The sequence below is a fragment of the Camarhynchus parvulus genome, chromosome 19 (assembly GCF_901933205.1).
Source record: "Camarhynchus parvulus chromosome 19, STF_HiC, whole genome shotgun sequence".
Lineage (NCBI taxonomy): Eukaryota > Metazoa > Chordata > Aves > Passeriformes > Thraupidae > Camarhynchus > Camarhynchus parvulus.
In genome coordinates, this window is record NC_044589.1 from 2,839,138 (window position 1) to 2,860,736 (window position 21,599).

Here is a 21,599-nt window from a genome sequence, read left to right on the forward strand (position 1 = left end):
CATTCCAGCCACCCCAGCCCCTCTCTGGGATCGAGCCCTGTCCATTATCCAGCCTTGCCATGAGCTCAGGAGCTCTGAAAGATGAGAGCAGGAGTTTGCCCAAAGGACAGATCTGTGCCTCCATCAGTGCAGTTAACCAGCCATTTCTGCAGCATTAAATCAACAAATTGCTGCTGCTGCCAGGGGCCAGAGCTCTGTGTGAGCCTGGTGGAGCTGCTCGTCACCACTCAGGTGCCGCAGCCAGGGGGAGGGGACAGCACGGAGATGGAGGCTCAGGACTAATTATTATCCAAAAGGGCTTCATTTGAAAGTAAAATTCTAACATTTTAATTTAGTCTCTTAATGAAGCAATACAGATTTGTTAATTAGAGCAATTGTTTGAGTGACAGGCGTGTAACCAAGCTGTCATTTCTTCTTCACAGTTGACAGATCCGTTCAGGCCCATGTTGAGGGTAAGAAATCTTCCTGTGCTCCTGTTTGTCAAGCTCGGCTCAGTCCCACCAGGTTGCAGCACAGAATAATTCCAAATGAGAGCTGCCAAGTGTCACCTGGGCAGTTCTGCCCTGTTCTGGGGAGAGCACAGGCACTCCTGCAGCTCCTGATCGCTCAAGGACAAGGCAGAGTTTCACAGTTGGAAGTTTTGCTCTTTTCATGCAACCCCTCACGTGAATACTTGGGCTTAAATATTGCTGATCCTTCCATCATGGTTTCCTGAGGCAAAGCCTAGAGATCCTGGCAGTGATTCCCTGTTATTTCTCTGCATTCTGAAGGAGCTTGCTTTATTATTTTACTGTGTGTTTTCTGTGTTACACAGTTTGATATGTCCCTCCCAGGTATCTCACTGTCCACTGTAGACAGACAATCCCCTTCAAACACAAAATATTTTTTAAAAAAGGATCTAAAGATCCAGTCCATCAGTCGTCCAAAATAAGTGTTTCTTAATTTTTCAGCACATTCAAGAAAAAGGTCTAGATTTTGATTTAGTGAACTTACTATCACTAGCACAGCCAATTTTTGCAAAGTAGCAAAAAGCTTGAGTTTAGGGTAGTATGTCTGTGAGATAGAGTTTATTTTTTTAATGATTTAATTATTGGTTGATACACAGCTAGAAATAGAAGACAGACCATGTGCCATAGTTTGTGAAACATTTAATTCACAAGTAGCTTAAGGAGACTCTTGAATTCCTGTGATAATTTTTAAATCTGCAGGAGTCTTTACTTGTGTAGGTAACTACAGACCCCTGAGTAACAAAATTGAAGAAAGTATCTCTTAAATGAGTCTTTTTCAGACAGTTTCCAGCTGTGCTGGAAATGGAGTACAAACTCAATAGGAGGCCTAAGAAGCACTCTGGTTCCTGCCTCCCTTTCTCCTCCCTGTGACTTGGGGGTACAGGGAGGATGCAAAGACTCCCAGACAGAATGAACTGAGTGACCTCCATTGTTCTCAGCACATTTATGAGCTCAAACCTTGGGGAGGCAGACCAGCAATTACATGAGGGAGTCAGATGAATTTGAAAACCAGAGTGACCTTTTAAACCACTTCCATTTTCATCTTTTGGTGGAAATGCCAATCCTAGCGCTTGTGGAAATGACCTGAGTGTGCAGCTGTGAGCAGCCCAGCTGTGCAGGGCAGCTGCTCACAGGGACACAGCTCACAGCTTTCAGCAGCACAAGCTGCACTCTCAGCCAGTGGCATCAGAGGATTACAGGAGTGTGTCCAGCTGAAGATTCCTGGATAGCCAGATAAATTCCCTAGCAAGGGACAAGTCTTTCCAGTTCTGATTTTCCAGGAGGATGGAGAGGGAACTTTCAGTTATCTTGGCGTGTGGATCCCCCAGACCACACCAGACAGGGCTCAGGGTCTCTTTTCTTCTAGAAATAGTTTAAAACATCTCAGGTCTTTGAAAGTTACTGATTGATGTCTTGTTTTTCCAGAAACCTGGCAAGTGGTGTGCTATGCACGTTCACATCGCCTGGCAGATCTACCATCACCAACAGAAGGTCAAGGTCAGTGCCTGGGAAGCCTGACTGGGGTGGAGGGCACAGAGCAGAGCTCAGAGAGGAAGGGCTGGCTCTCACCTGGGCACTTCTGTGCCATGGCCAGTGCCTTGGTAAAGGCACACACCCAGCATTGAGCAGAAGCCTCATTTCTGAGGGTTGGTATAAGGGTGAAAAGCTGAAGGCAGAATCCCACCAGAGTGTCTGGGATGTGCTGGAGCCAGGACAGCAGATCCTGGGTAAGAGCTCCAGCTCTGTAGCTAGGAGGGGGGAAATGGAGGTAAGCTACAAGGTGGCTTTTATTTATTTATGGCTGAGGACACAAATGTGTCAAGTGGTTTGTTCTTTTTTTTTTCTGGAGACCCTAGGCATGTGTATCCACTTCCTCTTATTAAAGTTCAGGGGCAGGAGAGGGTGCAGGGAGCCTTCTCCTGTCCCTAGGATGCTTTACCAGTGTGGCTGCACAGGCTCCCCTCAGCCTTCCTTCATAGCCCCTCATGGCTGGAGGGTGGCACCTGGATGTGTCCAGGCTGCCCAGGCAGGCACAGCCTCTCAGGGGATGTTGTGTTATCAGACACTGCCTCACTGCACTGAAGGTTAGGGGATGGAAGACCTGTCTTAGTTATATTTCAAGCTCTGAGACTTCAAGGGTGAAGGCCATGAGCAGTTTTCCATTCTTACTGTAACTGAATTGCCATTGCACATGGACTCTGGGAAAGTTTCTTCCCCTTTATGGTATTTTCACTTTACCCATCACTTTAAGATCTTGTGATGCTCCTACAGTTTTTCAGTAAGTTAGGAATCGTTGCTGTTCTTCACTGCTCATACTTAAGGAATCAATAGCTTGTGTTAGAAACTAGAATTACCAGGGAATCCTTAGCACTTTGCAGTTTGTTTGTGCACTTGAGTTGGGTAGGGTAGTGCTATAAGAATATGAAGATGTTGAACAGCTATGAAAACCTGCAGCTAATAGAGTTTAAAAATAACCCTTTTAAACAAGGTTGACAGGTTAATTTGCTGCAGTAGACATATCTCTCTTCTCTGCTTCCTTATGTTTCCCCTGCTAGTGATCTTCATTCATCTTCCCATTATCAAAAAAGACAAGATTATAGACCTAGAGAGTTATATATCCTTTTTTTTTATTTTATTGAAAAGGTATTTTCTTGAGATGAAATTATTATTCCCATGCTATCTGTGTCCTTTGAATCTTCCTTGATTTGATATTCAGAAAGAGGTCAAACCAGTATATTTATAACTCACAGTAAATGCCATTTTCATGCAGCCATTTCTTTTACCTCCTACTTTTCCACCTTGCATGTTAAACAAAAAAAAAAAAAAAAGGCAAGAATAAAGCCCAGAAGCACATGAAAGGATGTTGCTCGAGTTTTTGAGGCTGTGCATGATGATATTTTCAGGAATAATTGAGAAGTGCGTCTGGTCAGTAAGGAGAGTTGGGGTGTCCCTGGATACACAGGAGCCGTGTTCCCCTCCTGATGTGACCACAAAGGTGAATCTCTGCCCAAAGGCTCACACAGGACAATTTCTCCTTCTCCTTACTCACTGCCATGGTTGTGAAGGTGCCTTTTCTTCTGCACAGGCTGCAGGTGCTGCCTGAGCACAGAGCAGGGGATCAAAGGGGCTGGTTTCCAGTTTGCATGCAGTGCCACAGGACTGCTGCCAGTAACAATCTGGCCCAGTAATTGCTTGCAGAGGGCAGCAGCAGGCACTGAAGGAGCAGGCACAATAGGAAACTTTAAAACACAACCTTCCTGACCTCAGGAAAAATTGCATGCAGCTGTGGATGCTGTTTGGCTGCCTGTGCCTCTGCAGCAAGACCTGGGTAACCTCTGCACACCTCAGGGATTCAACAGGGCTGCACAGCAGTCAGGGCACAGAGCACATTTACACCCTCCTTACACTGCCCACTGCTCAGGAGAGGATTTATGCTCCATAATTGGGCCTCTCTCCTTTAGGAAGGGCCTTACAGCCTGATCTAAGGGCAGTGCAGACATTTACATTGATTTTTGTGGGCAGCACGCTCAGGTGTTACACATTTTCTGGAAATACATTAGGAAGGATTGGCATCCAGGGGCTGCTCTCCTGAACAGCAGCTGGGGAGAAAAGAAATCTGACCATTTCCCTGGTACTATTTTAAGGTGAACCAACACATTCAGAAATCTTTGAACACATCCATGGTATTCCTGTTCCTCTTCAGACAGGGGATTTGTTCGTTATTTAGAGCAGCACCATTCATATGGCTGCAATTAAAGCTTCAGCCAGCTTTTGCTATTCTGAGCAATGCCTGTCAGGGTTTATAACTTGGTTGTTAAAAAAGAATAAAAAGAGTTCACAGCATAAAAATCTGGCACACAGGCTTCAAGTGAGGCATTTGTATTTTCTGAACTCCTTTTAACTATTAAAGCACTTCAGTGTTAGTTCCTTAAAAGACTTGACCTTGGCAATTTCAGTATTCTTGCAGGCCATTATCTCCAGACACAGATAATGCCTTTGTTTCCCTTTTTCTTTCTTGTTTTTCTTCTTTTTTTCTTTTGTTCTTCTCATGACTACACAGACATGTTTCTAGCACTTGAAAAACAGCTATGAGGCATGCACATTAATTTGATCATAACTTTTTAATATGCATATTTATATCATTGTAATAGTCTGTACTCGGGGCTGGCACAGTATTAAATACTGATTTATAAAGCGTAGCCTGCTCCAGAACTACTGTTAAGATCTCCTGGTTCCTTGTTACCCATTTATAAATCCTTACAGCTGCCCTGCACAATTAATCAGCAGTCTGCATTTAGGGAGTTCTGGCAGCACAGGTAATTGGGAATTTGGTTTTCTTCCTTCATTCTATAAAACTACTGAAGTGGGCACCCCTGAAATGGGGATGTGGCACAAAGAAGAGCACATCCTTCATCCACTTATCACTCCCAGTGCAGCTGCCTCAGCAAATTCCCCTCACAAGAGGGAGGCTGCTGACTCTAACACATGTAAATAAAGACATGCAGGACTTTGAGTGTGGAGTGGGAGCTGTCAAAGTGGGACTCAACCACTTCCTGCTCTGCACTCTGGTTCCCTTTAGCCCCTTGTCAGGCTGAGGGGCACTGGAGGGTGCTTTGCATCAAGCATTTCTTGGTGGCAGCTTTCCCTGGGAAATGAGTGGTTCTGGTGTCCATGTCTGTCCCCTGCCCAGCTGGGACCAGGGCTGACATTCCCATTTATTGTTGTGGGACAGACCTGTCCTTACAGCTCGGCAAGTGTCTGAGGCCTCTTCAGAGAGTTTTATGTTTGTTGTTGAAGGCAGCTCTGTGCTGAACATCCTGGAGGGGTGGGTGTGAGCATATGTGAAAACACTGGTGAAATTAGCCGGAAATATGCAGGAGCCTGAGCTTTTCCCTCTTTGCCTCTGATCTCCCTTCCAGGAAAACAGCTGTGCACCTGTGCTTGGGGTCCCAAAATCCAATATTCTTGTTAAAACATCAGTATGAATGAGCTGCTCTATGCACATCATTCTAGAAGTACCTTTTGCTGTTACCTTTTCAGACAGTCTCTTCCAAGTCCTGTTTTCCATTTCAGAAACAGATGCAGTCTGACCCACACAAGCTGGACTTTGGTCTGAAACCAGAATTTCTGAGCAGGCCACCAGGCCCCAGCCTTTTTGGAGCCATCCACCACCCCCATGACCTGGCTCGGCCATCAACTCTCTTCTCCACAGCCAGTGAGTACTGAAAGTGAAATCCCCTTCCTGCACCTTGCTCATTAAAATGCTGATCCTTGCTATGAATTTCCCATATGCTTTGGCTTATGAACTCTCTGCAAGACATGCCAGGGGCTATTAGTCTATTTGATAAATATTTAAAAATGATTCTGGATGCTTTTATAAAAAGCCCAACCTGCTGGAACACTGCTAGGTAGTAAATGAAGGAACATTTCCTCACAGAGTGATGTCTGATGCATCGTGGAGATCAGATGTTGGAACTAAGGTGTATTTCACACGCATTTCCTTTTTGTTTCTGACCTGAAACATTCATTCCCCTGCATCCCTTATCCTCTGACTGGGTATTTCTGTTTGGAAAAGCAGCTGCTCTTTGCATAGGACCCTGTGAGCCCCATACAGGGCACAGCAATGTCTGTGAGCTGTTAAAGAAGGGACAGCCCAGAGCACAGTGAGTTCCTCTGTGAGCCCTTGCTGGGAATTGACCCCTTTTGCTTTGTTTTGGCAGGTGGGGGGCATCCAGCCGGGACCCCTTTTGGCCCACCACCCCACCACAGCAACTTCCTGAACCCAGCTGCTCACCTAGGTACGTCCTCTCAGCTCGGGGATACAGCTCAGGCATTGACCACTGAGAAATGAGACTTCTTGTGGGGATACACTGAGCATTCTGCTTACTAACCTTTACAAATGGCACATTTTAGCTGTTTAATTTTAGTCTTTACCCAGGCAGAAGTTCTAAATACACAGAAAGTGTCACTGACTGTGTTTTGAAACACGTCTGGACATTAGAGGAGCAGAGTGACAGGGCTGGCTGGGTTTTGTTTGAGTTATGCTTAGAACCAGTCCAAAAAATGCCTTAAGGGCAATGTTTCAGATCACAGAGATGTTTCTTTTCCTAACTCCTACTTAGAGATCTGTTTTTCCATTAAAGTGAATAGGAAACATCGCTTTAAAATCTTGTGATCTGGCTTCATGTGTCAGTTAGTGAAAACTGGTGAATACCCATTTAAAACCAGAACTGCCCAAGTTGCCAGATGTTGTTATTTCCTTTCTAGCTTACTGCTTTTGTAATAACGTGATTTGTTCATTATGGGAGCATCCAAGACCAAGACTTTACATTGGCATTTTATTTTGCATGGGGAAGGATTTGGGAGGGTCACCAACTGGTAGAGGAAACAGACAGTGCAGGTTTATCATTCTTCTCTTTGCTGCCCATGCTGCTGGCTTTGGGCTTCTTTTTCTCTGTGCTGATATTTACCAGAAGTGACTTCATCAAAATTGTTAGACTGCTCCAAAATAAAGTGAGAATTTGCTTTATATGATTTTCCTATTGCCTGTATGCATTAACTAAAAAATTGTTCCAGCATTTTTCAGTCCATACTAGTTTTTTGTGTAGTATGAGCAATAAACACCAAGGGAATCACAGAATGCTCAGGCCAGCATGACATATCAGTGGAACAGGACATTTTATTTATATTCTGGCTCTGGTTTAGGAGACATGGCCTGAAGGTGTTTGGAGCACAGTTGCCAGAGTTAATGATAGTCTGACTAGCAAAGGACATTTCCTGAGGAAGGAAATAAAAGGAAGTAAAACCAGAGATGTTTGCAGGTTTCAAATGAAGAATCATGTCCATTTTAACATCTTGATTTTCTTTAAGAGGGATTTTTTTAGTAGATGATGCCATGGGTATGGCCAGGAACAAAGCCAGTGTTTTGTGTCCCAGCCCATCAGAACCATGCTGTTTGTGGGGGGAGGATGTTCCAGCACAGCTGGGCACATCTGGGGTGCAGGGGGGTGCCACAGGGGTGCTGGGTGGGAGCTGGCAGCCTCAGGGGTTTCAGCTCTTTGTGTTGGTTTGCAGAGCCCTTCAACCGGCCGGCGTCGTTCAGCGGCCTCACCGCCGTGGGCAGCAACGCCTTCGGGGGGCTCGGGAACCCCACAGTCAGTGAGTACCTGGGCCATGGCCCTCCCTGCTCTGCAGCCTGCCAGGGCCACTCAGGGGACTCTTGGCTCTCTTTTGTACTGGTTGGTTACATCACCTACCACTAAAAGATGGGAATTTGGAAAGCAGCCTTTTCCAGTTGTCAGTAAATTGGTTTTTGTTAATTACTTAATTGTTTGGGTTCAACCTAGTGCTAAATGTTACCATTACATTGTTCATTAAAAAAAAAAAAATAGAGCCTTTGAGTGTTTGTGAAATTTCCCACAGTTTTCTTGCATGTTCAGAAGTAAATAAGGTGTGCAGCTAGGGAGCTGTGGATGGAGATTTTTTTTTCCTTTCTCACCAGTAATTCAGGCCATGTGCCTGGAAAAGATCACTAACCTGCATTTACTAGTCCAGGTTCATCAACATTTTTCTAAATGTAGCCAGTCACAGAAAATCATCCTTTTAAAAGTCACTCTCTTTCTTCATACTTCAAATCTGGCATGATTTTGGTCACATATTATTTTTTTTTGGTTCAGGATCAAATGCAACAAGTCCCATTATTTATAGTCCCTATAACGGTCATTTCCTGATGTCTCCAAAACATTTGGAATAAGGATCATTGTCACTTTTATCTTACTCCTTCATCCCTTGTCAATTTTATCCACAGCATTTCCCTTTCCAATTAAAAGAGCTGTCAGATGCCTGCCCATTTTTAGGAATGAGACCCTCTAATGAATCTCTGTTAATTTCCTTTCCTTTTCCAGCTCCCAATAATATGTATTCATTTTAACTCTGAGTGCTGTAAAAGTTGTTTTGGTAAGTACCTTCACTAGAGCATACCTTTTTCTTAAACCTTTTTGTTTTCCACTTCACCATTTCAGCACCCAACTCAATGTTCGGCCACAAGGATGGCCCCAGTATGCAGAGCTTTAGCAACCCTCACGAGCCCTGGAACCGACTGCACCGAACTCCTCCTTCGTTCCCGACCCCTCCGCCCTGGCTGAAGCCAGGAGAGCTGGAGCGCAGTTCATCTGCTGCAGCTCATGACAGAGATAGAGATGTAGATAAACGAGACTCATCTGTTAGTAAAGATGACAAAGAAAGGTACGAAAGAACACTTCCAAGAATTGTCTAGTTCAAAGCTTGGGGCTCCGTTCCGCTTTTAACCCTCCCCAGCCTGGCACGTTGTGAACCCAGAGCTTCACCAGAGGCACACCTGGAGCTGTCCCCAGGGTGGCATCACGCAAGAGGCAGGTTTGCAGCTCAGGTGTTCCCCTCTGCAGGGTTTCTCTTCCCACTTGCACCTCACACTTCACCTGAAGGAGCTTTGCTGGAGCCCAGTTCAGGAGTGTCAAGTGGGAATAGAATCAGACCCACCCAGTCTTACCTTGTGGGTCACACTGTCGTAGGTCTCTTGAAGGGTTAACATGGAGATAGTGCCTGACAGCATGGAGGAAAGGATTCTGAAGTCTATCAGATGCTTATCTGCATCTTCAAATACTTAAATAACTTTGTAAATCAGACCTTGTCTGCAAAACACTTTCTCCCTCCTCAAAAAGCAGCCTGACCAGAGGGACCAGTGCTAAAGGTGTGAGATGAGAAGACTAAAATACACCAGGAATGTCATGTGCCAAAACCATAGCAAGCTTCAGAGCATGCAGTTCATGAAAAGCACCTTCTTTCCCCTCAAAGAAGCCCCTACACTTGCACTGCTGTTAACACACCTTCCAATACCGTCTATTCAGTGTTTTACATGGACTTGCATGCTCACATGTCCAGGCTGGGAAGGGTTAATGGAAAGTAAAACCTGGTCATATTTATTTTTTTGTCAGGACTGTTCCCATTATTCAGTTAACGCAGTAAAAATTCCTCTTAACATTGAAGTACCAAATTTATAAGAGTTTGCCATTCAGCAAGTGTCATGCCTTCCTCGAAAACTGTAGAGAGGCTGATTTCAGCTTTTTCAGTTGTGGCTTGATGGCTTTCCTGTAAAGTTTGCACATTACTTTACTACATAATGGCTATTTGTTTCTAATATTTTTATCAAAAAGAATATTTAGGAGATGTGCTTTTCTGACTTCTCTGTCACTAACCCAAAAATATGCATTAGTAGCCTTTTCTAAAAGAAGTTATGCTAACACATTAGATATTCTAAAACTACATGTAAGAGCTTTTCTACATTGTTCTAAAAGAAAGGCAAACTACAGATCTTTTCACCTACATTTTCCATTTGGAATATTTTCTGTTTGGTAGCATAGCTTCATTATTTTCATGTCTGATGTTAATGCTTCAAAAGAAATTGCTGTTACCAATTGGGTTTTCTGTCCTGCAAAAGGCTTAAGCATGTGAGTAACTTTACTGGCTTGAATGGCAAAGCATTTTAGTTACTATGATCTGGGTAGTCTGTAGAATTGTGTGATTATTTTGGTTGCTGTTTTGTTGTTTTCTCATGAAGTGTTCTGCTGAAGAAAATCCCTTACTGAAAACATTCATTGCAAGCTGCTTTGGCATTGCCTGAACTCCATATCATAGCTCAGAACATATTTCTTTTCAATAATTTGAGAGCTTAGCAATAAGCATCATCCATCCCTCACACTTGTGCACAATTCCAGCTTGCAGTGAGTGCAGTCCTGGTTTCACCCCTGCAGTGCTGCTGTGTGCCCAGCTCTGTGGGCTGGGACATGGCACTTTGCAGCATGTTCACACTGTGGGCTGTGTGAGGAGAGGCTGAGAATCCCTTCCCAGAGCTGTGCTCCCTGTGCAGAGAATATCTGAGGAGTTGAGAGCCTCTCCCACCTCCTCCTTACCATCCAGTGGCACCCAGTGGGGTGAGCACAGAGCTTTCTAGTTGAGGTCCCAAGCTCTGTTATCTATTTGAAATTAATTTGCCCAAGCAGGAAGAGCTGGGAACCACACCCAGAGGTTTGATTTCATCTCAAAATCACCTGGTCATCAAGGGTCTAACCTTACCAACCCAGGAATGGCCCAGGCAGCCAAAAGCATTGAGCTCAACTCCTGCCTGCAGTGGAAAGGTCCCTCTGAGCTTGGAGCTCCCCCTCTAAGGTCGGTGTTGGATGGGGTGGAGATCCCTGGTGGCTCCTCTTGGATCAGCTGCATGGCCTGTGCACCACAGCCCCTGCCAGGCAGACTGAGAGAGGTGAATCCTCAGACAGCCCAGAGAGTACAGAACTGCAGCAGTGACACTTTCCTGGCTGGGAGTGACACTGCAGAGCCCTGATGGCTCCTGCAACATTGCATGTCCCTTCCAGCTCAGGGTATTCTGGGACTCTGTGATTGATTGCAGTTGTGGAGGGTTTTTTTTAAAGACTCTTCTATTCCAGCCCAACATTAGGGGAAAAGAAATTAATTAAAAATAGGAAATGTGGAAAGCAGGATTTGTTCCTTCTCAGTGGTATTTTGTTTAAAAGATGTCACTGAACACTTCCAGTATAATCATAATGGCATTTAAGGGTCTGTAATCCTAGAGCATTAAACCAAACCAACCAAGAATCTGTTGATCTTTCAATCAATATAAATGAGGCACACACCTCAGCATAAGAAATTCAGTATTTTTCAGTGTAGCACACAGCCTCAGAACTTCTCTTACTTGGTAATAAGTTCATTGGATAATGTGATTTTAAGTTTCTTCTTTGTGGAGGCAGTGGCTCAGAGCTGTTCTCATGTTATCAACCTCAGGAGCTCTTGACAAATGTGAGGATTAAAAAGTTATTCCTTCTCTGTCCACTAGACTACGTGCAGCTCACTTTAAATGAGCTGGATAATCAGGAGCCTCTTGAGATGTTACCAATACTGTCATTGAATACACTGACATTGGAAAAGGAATTTGTCATTTTGGTTGCACATATATTTCTCCTTAATTACAGAAAACAGCTGTTATTTTTTCTAAATTTTGTATGTCATTTAAAGTACATCAATGATATGGAAAATTGATTAAATATCAACAAAAGGACTAAATGAGCTTTCCTAGAGAAATAAAACAATTAAGGGTACCCTCTGAACTAGTCCCATGAGCAAAATAAATAAAAGATTAGATATTGCAGAGCCAGTGTTTTCCCAGCAAAGTAAAATAATTGAACCTTCATGTTGAGAATCCTTCACTGCAGGGCCTTGACTTCATCTCCCTGTGTCCAGATGTGGAAGCTGTTAAATGCCTCAACTCTTGGTGGAAAGCAAGTGGAGGGCAATTAGAGCCAGCATGTGATTTCCAGACTGTTCAGGTCCCACTGAATGAAGGCAGCACCTGATCCCAAGCAGTGAAGTGCTGGACAGTGCAGATGAGGCAGGGCTGGTATCAGATGCTCTGTCTTCCAAGTGTTTTCCAGGAGTCACATTCTGGACTTTGGAGTTCTCTCAGACCTGGCCCATGAAATGACAGTTTCAGTCTAGACACACCAAAAGATGCGCCTGGTGACATTAGAATGAGAGTTTCCTTCTCCCAGGCATTTTTTCTGCATTTGCTGCAGTTTCACTGTACAAAAGTACCTAGAGGTACAAATCTTACACAGCTCAGCAAAAAAAAGTAGGTGGCAGAAATTGTACAGGTGAAGGAGCAAGTGTTCACCTTGGAGTCACCCTCTGAGCTGCCCTTCAGGAGCCAGTACTGCTGATCTTGCCCAGAGTGTCACCTGCTGGTGACACCAGCACCTAGAGAGACCCATGTCAGCTGGAGCTGAGGGGAGCCCTCACTGCTTATCCTTTCCACAGAATCCCAGAATAGCTGGGGTTGGAAGGGACCTCTGGAGATCATCCACTCCAGCCCCCTGCTGAGGCAGGGCCACCCAGAGCAGGTGACACAGGAATGTGCCAGGTGGGTTTTGTCTTCAGAGAGAACTCCCTGGGCATCCTCTTCCAGTGCTCTGCCACCCTCAGTGGAAAGTTCTTTCTTACGTTGAGTTGGAACTTCCTGGGTTTTAGTTTCTGGCCATAAATAATTGTTACCTTCAACAGCACATTGTCCCTCATCCCACATGGAACAAAATTTCCATGCTCAGAAAACAGCACGTGTCCAGCACTGAATATGTGGAGCTGTCTTTATGGAGAGATTCCAACTCAGAGGTCAATTGAAACTACTAAGAGGTTAAAGTCATTGGAACTGAGGGATTAGATTCACCTTGTGAATTTGATTAGTTTTAAATGGGAGAGCTTTTTCACTTAGTGTTGCCCATAACAACTCCTGGGCAACACTACTTCCTGAAAATAATTGATATGGAACCCATTTCCATATTTATATTTTTGTTCACCGCCAGACAATAATTCCCCAAACTTTTGTGCACCAATATTAGGTTTGAAAGATGGAATGAATTCACAGCATTTTCTGACTTTGTAGCGTTGGCCCTGTCCTGCTCAGCTTGTTTTAACCTAGAAATAGGAAGGGTTGGTCATCTGAGGAGCAGCTGACTCCAGGCATGGTGTTGTCAGAGCCAGTCTGAAGGATGGACACACAGAGCAGACTTATCTCTGCTGAGGAGGTCGGCACAAACTCTGTGTGATGGGCAGCTCTGTTAAACACTTGCACTGAGGGTCACTGCACGCTCAGGAAGTGCCTCCCTGTCAGAGGGCTGGGTTGGCACCATCAGCACTGGTGGTACTCAGAAGGATTTTGCCTCAGTTTGAAGTAAATGGAATTGTGAAAAGTAAATTGAAAAGCTAGACATTTGAAAAGAATAGAGAAGAGAAATTAGTAGTGTACATAGGTCTGGAAATGTTTTTAAAACCCATTTAAAAAATAGTAATCTATTTTCCCGAATGCATTCTTAATAGAAGAAGTGGGTAGAATACTATTAACCATGTAATTTGTATTGAATTCCCTCACTTTTTGGATGAAATGAGTATGTTTTTACTTTTCTCTCTCTTCTTTGCAAACATTTAAAGTCTTTGCAATACATGTCCTAGAGCTAGATTCCCATGGGAGCCTTCTGTGGAGTTCAGTGTTTGAGATCTCAGTCAGATTCTTCACAGAGCAGCTTTGGAGATCTGCAGCTGCTGCGATGAGATAACAGAGTAGGCCAAGTTGAGAGATGGGATGTTCTTCTGGAGTTTTGGGTGTGCCAAAGGCACAGTGCATTTACTGGTGCACATCACCAGCTCTCTGCAAAGCCACGAATAGAAAGCCAGGCACTCTGATGCTTTGTTTTCTTTGTTGAGCTTCTCATGCCTTCATTTCACACTTCTCTTTCTTGTAGGGAGAGCATTGAGAAAAGACACTCCAGCCATCCTTCGCCAGCACCTATCCATCCAGTAAACTCCCTCGGACATAACCGCAGCTCAAGTGAGCAGATCAGGAGCCATCTGAATCCCGAGGTTCGAGAAAAAGAGAAACCCAAAGAACGAGAGAGGGATCACTCCGAATCTCGGAAGGAAATTAATGTTGAAGAGCACAAGGTGAAGGACAGCTACGTTTCGGAGAAAGAAGGCCTGAGCCATGAAAGCCGAGTGGTGGAAGAGTCTAAGCAAATGCCCAGGGTTCCTTCCCCCTATGCCAGGCCCCCCGTTGTGGAGAGCACCAGGCCCAACAGCACTTCCAACCGCGAGGCTGACAGGAAGAATGAGCCAGCGTACGATAACCCGAAGAAAAGCAACGAAGTCAAGGTGAAGGAAGAGCGAAAGGAAGACCATGATGTTCAGCCTGAGGGACCTCAGACTCATAGGTCATCTGATCAGCCACCACCTATATCCACATCCAACGTCCACCCAAGTCCTTTAGTGTCTATGCCCATGACTGTAGGTGTGACTGGTATACATCACATGAACAGCATCAGTGGTCTGGACAGGACTCGCATGATGACCCCTTTTATGGGAATTAGCCCAATTCCTGGTGGAGAACGTTTCCCCTATCCTTCTTTCCACTGGGATCCAATGAGAGATCCCTTGAGAGATCCCTACAGAGAGCTGGATATTCATCGGAGAGACCCCCTGGGCAGAGACTTTTTGCTAAGAAATGACCCCCTCCATCGCCTCTCTACGCCAAGGTTGTATGAAGCAGACAGGTCATTCAGGGATCGGGAACCTCACGACTACAACCACCACCACCACCACCACCACCCTCTGTCCGTGGACCCGCGCCGGGAGCACGAGAGGGGCGCGCACCTGGACGAGCGGGAGCGGCTGCACATGCTCCGCGAGGACTACGAGCACGCGCGCCTGCACTCGGTGCACCCCGCCGCCCTGGACGGGCACCTGCCCCACCCCGGCCTGCTCACGCCAGGACTGCCCAGCATGCACTACCCCCGCGTCAGTCCCCCCACGGGACACCAGAACGGCCTCCTCAATAAAACTCCCCCCACAGCAGCTCTCAGTGCCCCTCCGCCTCTTATCTCCACGCTGGGCCCTCGGCCCGGCTCTCCCAGAAGGACTACTCCTCTGTCCACAGAGATGAGAGAGAGGCCTCCCTCTCACACCCTCAAGGACATCGAAGCTCGATAAGCAGAGTGAGACTCAATGAAAACCCAGAGCAAGAGGGACAAAAACCTTGTAAATGAACATAATATAAAGACCTTCTTACTAGTCATTGATACAGACTGGGGATGTGACCCACTGTACAATATGTATAGACCTGAGTGCAAAGATTTTGAAATGATTTTTTTTGTATATTATATGTTGAAATTTTCCAGATCTTTTAGCCAATGTTCCATATGTTCCTCGTGTCTCCTACTCTATTTTATTTCTAGCTTAAAAATTTCAAAATTTGAACTGAAGAACAAGACATCAGTCTGAGTGAATTGACTAGAAACAAGCCACCACCAATGTCAACCCTACAAAGCTCTTTCAAACCAGAAGTGAAGTCAATTGTAGATATTTATGTAAAAAGATTGCTTCATGGATTAATGGTTCATATATGCAAAAAGGGTAAGATGAAAGCTTTACTTTGTACAAATGTAAATAGATAAAATTAAGTAACATAATACATTAATACTTCTTAAACTGTGCTATTTGCAAACTTAATATTGATCAACACAGTCTGCTTATGCTGTGTTACTTATATTGTTATAGACAGCTAAACCCCTTCAACTATGCAATGAATTTTAAGGCTTTTCACAAAAGCCTTTATAACTCAAAGGAGCCTTTTCAACACACAACATAATTAAAGTCATATTTTCCCTGAACAAGCTCATTTCTAATGGAAGCCTACTTCTCTTGTTTTGATGAAGAAACAGCCCTTCAGAGGTGTAGTTTTCTGTGTGAACCCTTGCATTCAGGCTGCTGAGATCACTGTAACTCGTGTGTCCCTTGGATGGTGTCAGGATTAGTGCTCTGTGATCACTGACATGGAGTCATGGCAGATTGGGTTTCAGTCATATTAATCTGGGTTAAATGGTAATAATGGAGTGCTGGAGATTTTCCAGAACTTTAGTCACTTAACATGTCAAATTTATTTTGGGGAGAACATCTGCTTATAGCCATTCATGTCTGGTTTTATTGCCAGTGTGTCATTTTTATCTGTACACACATTTTTTTGTGTTAAGTGATTTTTAACTACATTGAAACAAATCCTGCAAGAAAGTGAATACTTTTCTAAATGATGGATATGTTTTCACTGTGGATCAGTAGTTTAATTAATGAACGCCATTGCAGATTTCATAATGGAATTTATTGTATTTCAGTTGGTAATAAAGTCTGTGAATAGCTAACAGGTCAGCCTTGTTGTTCCCTAATCATAGAAGACATGAAATAACCTGAAGAACACGGTCCTTTTTAAAAATATGCATCAATCTTCTGAAATCTGTCTTTTCATAACACACTTTTTTATAATGTGTTAAGTTTCTTGTCTAAATATTTGGAGAGAATATGACTTTATCAGAGAGAATTCAATATCTTGTCTACTGGACTGTAAAATATATGTATGAAATAAAATTAGTTCCATTGGTCTTCTAGTGTATTAAAGTGCTATCTGAAGTTGTTACCCTGTTTTGGCAAAAAAAAGGAAAAATAAGAAAAAAGTTAACTACAAACAGTTGTTTCTAATGATCAGAGATCTATTTTAGTAGTCAACTGAAGGTTTAGTTGTGAGCTTCAGATTTTTGTGAACTCCAGATGTTGTGCAGTGTTTCTTTTTTTTTTTTTTCTACAAACAAAAGGAAAAATACAAAAAAGTCCCAACCCTGAGGAATATGTACACTGGAACCGTAGTGGTAGCTTTCAGTATTGTAAAGAGATTGTTATATACAAACCTTTTTGCTGTTTATCCTGTATGTAATAAAGTCCTTTCTAGATCCTATGTGAACAGAAAAGTGAAGCGGCTCTCAATCTTCAGCATGTTTCCTCCTCAGCGAAGACTTGTGTAATGTAAATTGTGCCATGTTATTAAAAAATGTGAACTAAACTGCTAGGTGCTTCTTTGTGTGCAGTACCCCATCGTTGCTATGGGGAGGAAGTCCTTTTTCCCAACAGTGGGGTTTTGTTCAGAAGGAGTAGCTGTTAAAATGGCTTAGGAAAGTTTGCCATTTCCTTTACAATCTTACTGGAATCCTTAGAGCTATTAGGTAAAAAGAAACAGAAAGAAGACCTGATCCTTAGCTTGTCCAGATTCTTTAAAATATAGTAACACTCTACATGGATCAGATTTTAATTAGACCATCATCTTGGTCTGCTGGATGCGCATCATTAAAAAGCTTGAGTTACTGAAGAAGGCAGGACTGGATGGCCACAGAAGGAAGTAACTGCTGGAGCCAGCAAGAGAGGCCCCCCGAGGCAGGGTCTGATTGAGAGCATCATCTTCCAGGCTCATCTCATCCTTACAGAGGAGCCTGACAGCTCTGGCAGCGTCTTCAGGAGGGGAGAAACGTGGTCTTGATTGTCCAGGCTCTGATCCTTGTGAGCAAACTCTTGTTGATGGTCCTTAATTCCCAGTTAAGCCAATGAGCCTTCGCTCCCAGAGTCCAGAAAGCATCAAGGCATTTCAGTCCCTTTGAATTCAATTTCAGTGCTCCATGTCTTTGAAGATCCATGTGTCAAGTCTTCTTGTACTGGTGATGCTCAGAGGACTATGCCTGAAAGGTGTAGTAAGAGATGGAAAAGGATTTTTAATGCTTTTAAACTTCTTCAGGTGCATTCACTGCTTTTCAGAAGTTTGATACAGGATGTTAGCTTGCAGGTATAGATAATGTGATCTTTTTTGAAGGATTTTCCATTCAGGACATTTGTCTTAAATCTTCTATTTTTGAATTCAGTTGTGTTTAAGAAATGAATTTCATTTAAAGACAATGCCAGCTACCATCTGTGGGAATGAAATGAGTCATGAGAGTATTAATTCTGTAGGTTGTGTGAGATTTTGATCATAGAAAACCCTCAGTATGCTTTATAGCAACCAGGACTTTGCTTTAGGTTTTCAAGTCCCATGTTCCCAAATTCCAACTAATTTTCCACATAGCAACTTCCTATCACTAGCTGAGATGCCAAATACAATGTTTAGGAAGAGAATCTTTGACAACAGTCCTAATATTTCCCAATACATTGTTCATTTTATGCCATGGTTGGTCTCTTCTTTTTTAACTTCCTATGTTTTGATCTTTGGTTTTCCTTACTGAGACTTAGCTCCAGCCTGGTTTTCTGCTTTTCATACCTTACTGCTCCCCTCTTTGCCTGTCTTATCCTCTTTCATGGCCTAGTGCAGCTAAATCTTATCAGAGGCAGCAATAAACACTGCAGATTTTTTTTACAAAAGTCATATTGTTGTTCCTTTTTACCTTTGCCTGTAGGAGCTCATGAAAACTGTAGTCCTTGCTGGACTGGAAGATAGGCAGATGGAGGTTGGGGACGATTTTTCTGCAAGTATTTTCATTTGCTGTGGCTGTGCCTCATTGAGGAAATGTTTAGCACGGTTCTTGCAGATTTGAACTCTAATTACGGCTTCACACGTGCAGGTGACTCTGAGGAAAGGCTCTGGACAGGGACCAAGGTCACAGAGCAGTGGTGCTGCACTTCCAGAGGAGCTCCTTGGCTCACTGCTTGGTTTCTGGCAAGGAAGAAGAGTGAGCAGTGGTTCAGAGACCAAGAACTCCGGTTACACAGGGGTTTGTTACTGCCACAGTGGCTTGGTGAAGTCCCACCTGGATAAACCAACTTCTTTCTTTAGATTCCACCTGCCAGCTTTGGAGTGGCAGTGCTTGAATTCAGAAGGTGATTTGAAGTGTGATTCCAGTTAAATGGTCAGAATTGCCCTTGGAATGTGACTCTGCCTGAGCTCTGGATGGAGGCTGGCCTCTAACTCAGCTGGTTGGGAATTACATGCAAATGAGTGGTGGGGCTGCCTCCTGCTCTGCTGATGTCCTGGTCCCATCACATCCTTCCTGCACATGTAAAAACCCACTCCTGGCCATTCCTTACATGAAGCTCTTTGGGACACAGCCTGTCTCTTACTTTGACTGCATCATGATTGGTGCCATTGACTGGGGCAACTGAGCATTGTCCAGTGCAGCTATACTGCAAAAATTCTTTTAGTCATACTAAAACTCAAGCTTCAGTGAATTAGCCATGAAAACCTGTATAAAAAACTCCACATTTTTGCCAGCCAAGGAGAACCAGAGCTGCAGGTGAGGACTGACTGTTCTCCCTGTGCCCTGTCACCAGCTGGAGGGGCTTGGACTGTTTGTGGGCAAGGTGGAAGTTTCCAGCTGGCATCTCTTGGTGTCACACCCCTTTCTTTTTCCACTGGTATCTTACAGCTGAAATCATGTTAGCACAAATATATTTCCTGGTCATAAAATAGATCCCCCTCCTCATTTGTGCACTGTGAGGCTGCATACAGCAACAGGTATTCATGGACACCAAAGTGCACATGTGCTGTCAGGTACAGTACCAGGGAAGAAGTCCAATCCAGCAAGGAGCAGAGTAGAAAATCCTGGTGGCACCCTACAATCTTACATGTCTGTTTTGCTGCTATCTGATGTCTCCTCTGCTGGTTCTGGTAATATAGACTTCAGTACAGCATTATCCCCATTTTATAAACAGAAGTGCTGCTGGGAACTCCAAACACGGAGTCACCAGTGTAATACCAGGCACCTACTGCCCGAGTGATCTCAGGAGTCACCCAGGGCAATTGGGTTACTGCCTGAGCCACTGGGGAAGAGAAAGCCCAAATGAGGCAAATTGCAGAGTCAAGGGTGGCAGGAGATGAGGAATTTCAGAGTTGCTCTTTTGCTTCTAGAAAGTACTTTTAACCCTCCATATTAACAAATTATGGCTGCTCAGACTGCTAAACTACCTGTGAAGGAATGAGTTTTACCTATTTATTGATAAGTAGTTCAAGTATTGACCCAAGCTGATAAAGGCTGTGGTAATTCTGGTTACTAAGGGCAGATTTGCTGTATTTTACCACCTAACATGGCTTGTTTGATCATCATATTGCCCAGTACTGAAATACGCTCTGAGTGCAGCATTTTTCTTGGTTCAATTTATGTTTCTCTACTGAAAAACTTGAATTTAGCCCTAGGAACTGAGCCATCCACCCCCAGTACAATCGTCTTTGTTTCAAGACAAGATAATTAAGCAAGAATTGAATCAGTTCATTGCATAAAAATGTCACCAATCAAATACACAATATATTTATTAAATATATCTTTTGCTTTGCATCTTCAAAGTCCTTTAATAGTTTCCACTGAATCAGTGTCATTGTGGGGGTTTGTTATATGCAGCAGAAATTCCATTAGCATCAAAAGCTTGGGATTATTTTTTTTCTTTTACAGACAACTAAAAATGCAAGTATAAACTTCTAAGGATTTTCAGTAGTCCCTCTTTTGGGGCCTCAGTGTATTTGTAGTTACCATGGTGTGTTTGGAGTTAATTTGATTTTAAAAAAAAGAGGGGGAGGTATCAAGCAATGTCCAGTTATTCCCAGCCAAAAGGAAAGTTTTGTCTCCATTAATCCTAGAACAGTGAAGCAGAACTGGATTTGGTTTAGCCTGTTAGAAAGATGCTGTTCTGCAGTGGTACCGCAAGAGGGTGGTTAGAGAGCCTGAAACACGTGTAGGCTGTGCTGCAAGAGGGGACGGCTCTGCTGTTCTGGGCAAGGTGAATGCAGCTGTAAATTGTTTTTATGAGAGTCTGCTCTGTGAGGAGCTCTCCTGTTCCCCTGCTTGAGTGACAGAAATCCCAGCGGTGCAGTGGCAGACGCTGCTCAGGCTAACTGAGGAGTGACCTTACTGTGTCACATTTAATATGAGGGACTAGAAGTGCTCCGTACCCAGAGCATTCCGCTCGATAGAGGCAATTGTGGTTTGGAGAGTTAGGTTTAAATTGCATGCTGCTACAGACCAGCAACAAAGCACATTGTGCTTGTGTTAAGGGAATAAAAGATGCTGCTCTATTACAAATAGTAGACACAGAATGAGTTACTGTATGTCAGCTCAAGGAGCTGGACTCAATGATCCTTGTGAGTCCCTTCCAACTCAGGAGATTTTATGATTCTATTCTATGACCTCCTCAAAGTCTCAGCACATCTGTCTGTTTTTCCCATTACCTGGCTTTTGAAAGGAGTAGCCAAGGACTAAGTGAGATAATTGCTTCATTTGGAGATGGGGAAAGAAATTCATGCCAGGTTTTCTAAGGACATAGATTAAAATTGTTTATTGAAAATCACCAGAGCTGTCTGCACCATACCAGCAGGAAGCTTGGATCTGGTTTGTTTTTTTTTTTTACCTACCCTCACTGCCCTTGCCATGTGAAAGGAGAGCCAACCCTTCCCTGGTGCTGCTCTCCTGCCTCTCAGAGGGACAAGGAACGTGTGGTCCGAGGAGCAGCAGAGCATGGCCCACATCGCTCCAGCTGCTGTCTGGCCAGAGGAGGGGGGCTGGTGGAGCCTTCCTCCCCTTCCTCACATCAGCCATCCTCACACTGCCCACAGCAAGTGCTGGACAGTGCTGTGTCTGCAGGGCCCCAGCTGGGTGTCTGAGATGAGCCAGTCCCCAGCTGGTCCCAGGGCACTGCACTGTGAAC

The 21,599-nt window shown here is 44.1% G+C and overlaps 1 protein-coding gene across 1 annotated transcript in view; it reads left to right on the top strand.

Moving 5' to 3' along the window:
- Window positions 1–16,884, top strand: part of AUTS2 (activator of transcription and developmental regulator AUTS2) — a 793,219-nt gene extending 776,335 nt beyond the window's left edge. Inside the window, exons 14-20 of the mRNA XM_030962942.1 lie at window positions 423–452; window positions 1,935–2,006; window positions 5,583–5,724; window positions 6,230–6,307; window positions 7,584–7,667; window positions 8,531–8,753; window positions 13,853–16,884. Coding sequence (XP_030818802.1) covers window positions 423–452; window positions 1,935–2,006; window positions 5,583–5,724; window positions 6,230–6,307; window positions 7,584–7,667; window positions 8,531–8,753; window positions 13,853–15,092 — 1,869 coding nt within the window. The 3' untranslated portion in view covers window positions 15,093–16,884. The remainder of the gene's footprint in view (window positions 1–422; window positions 453–1,934; window positions 2,007–5,582; window positions 5,725–6,229; window positions 6,308–7,583; window positions 7,668–8,530; window positions 8,754–13,852) is intronic.
- Window positions 16,885–21,599: the final 4,715 nt, after the last annotated feature.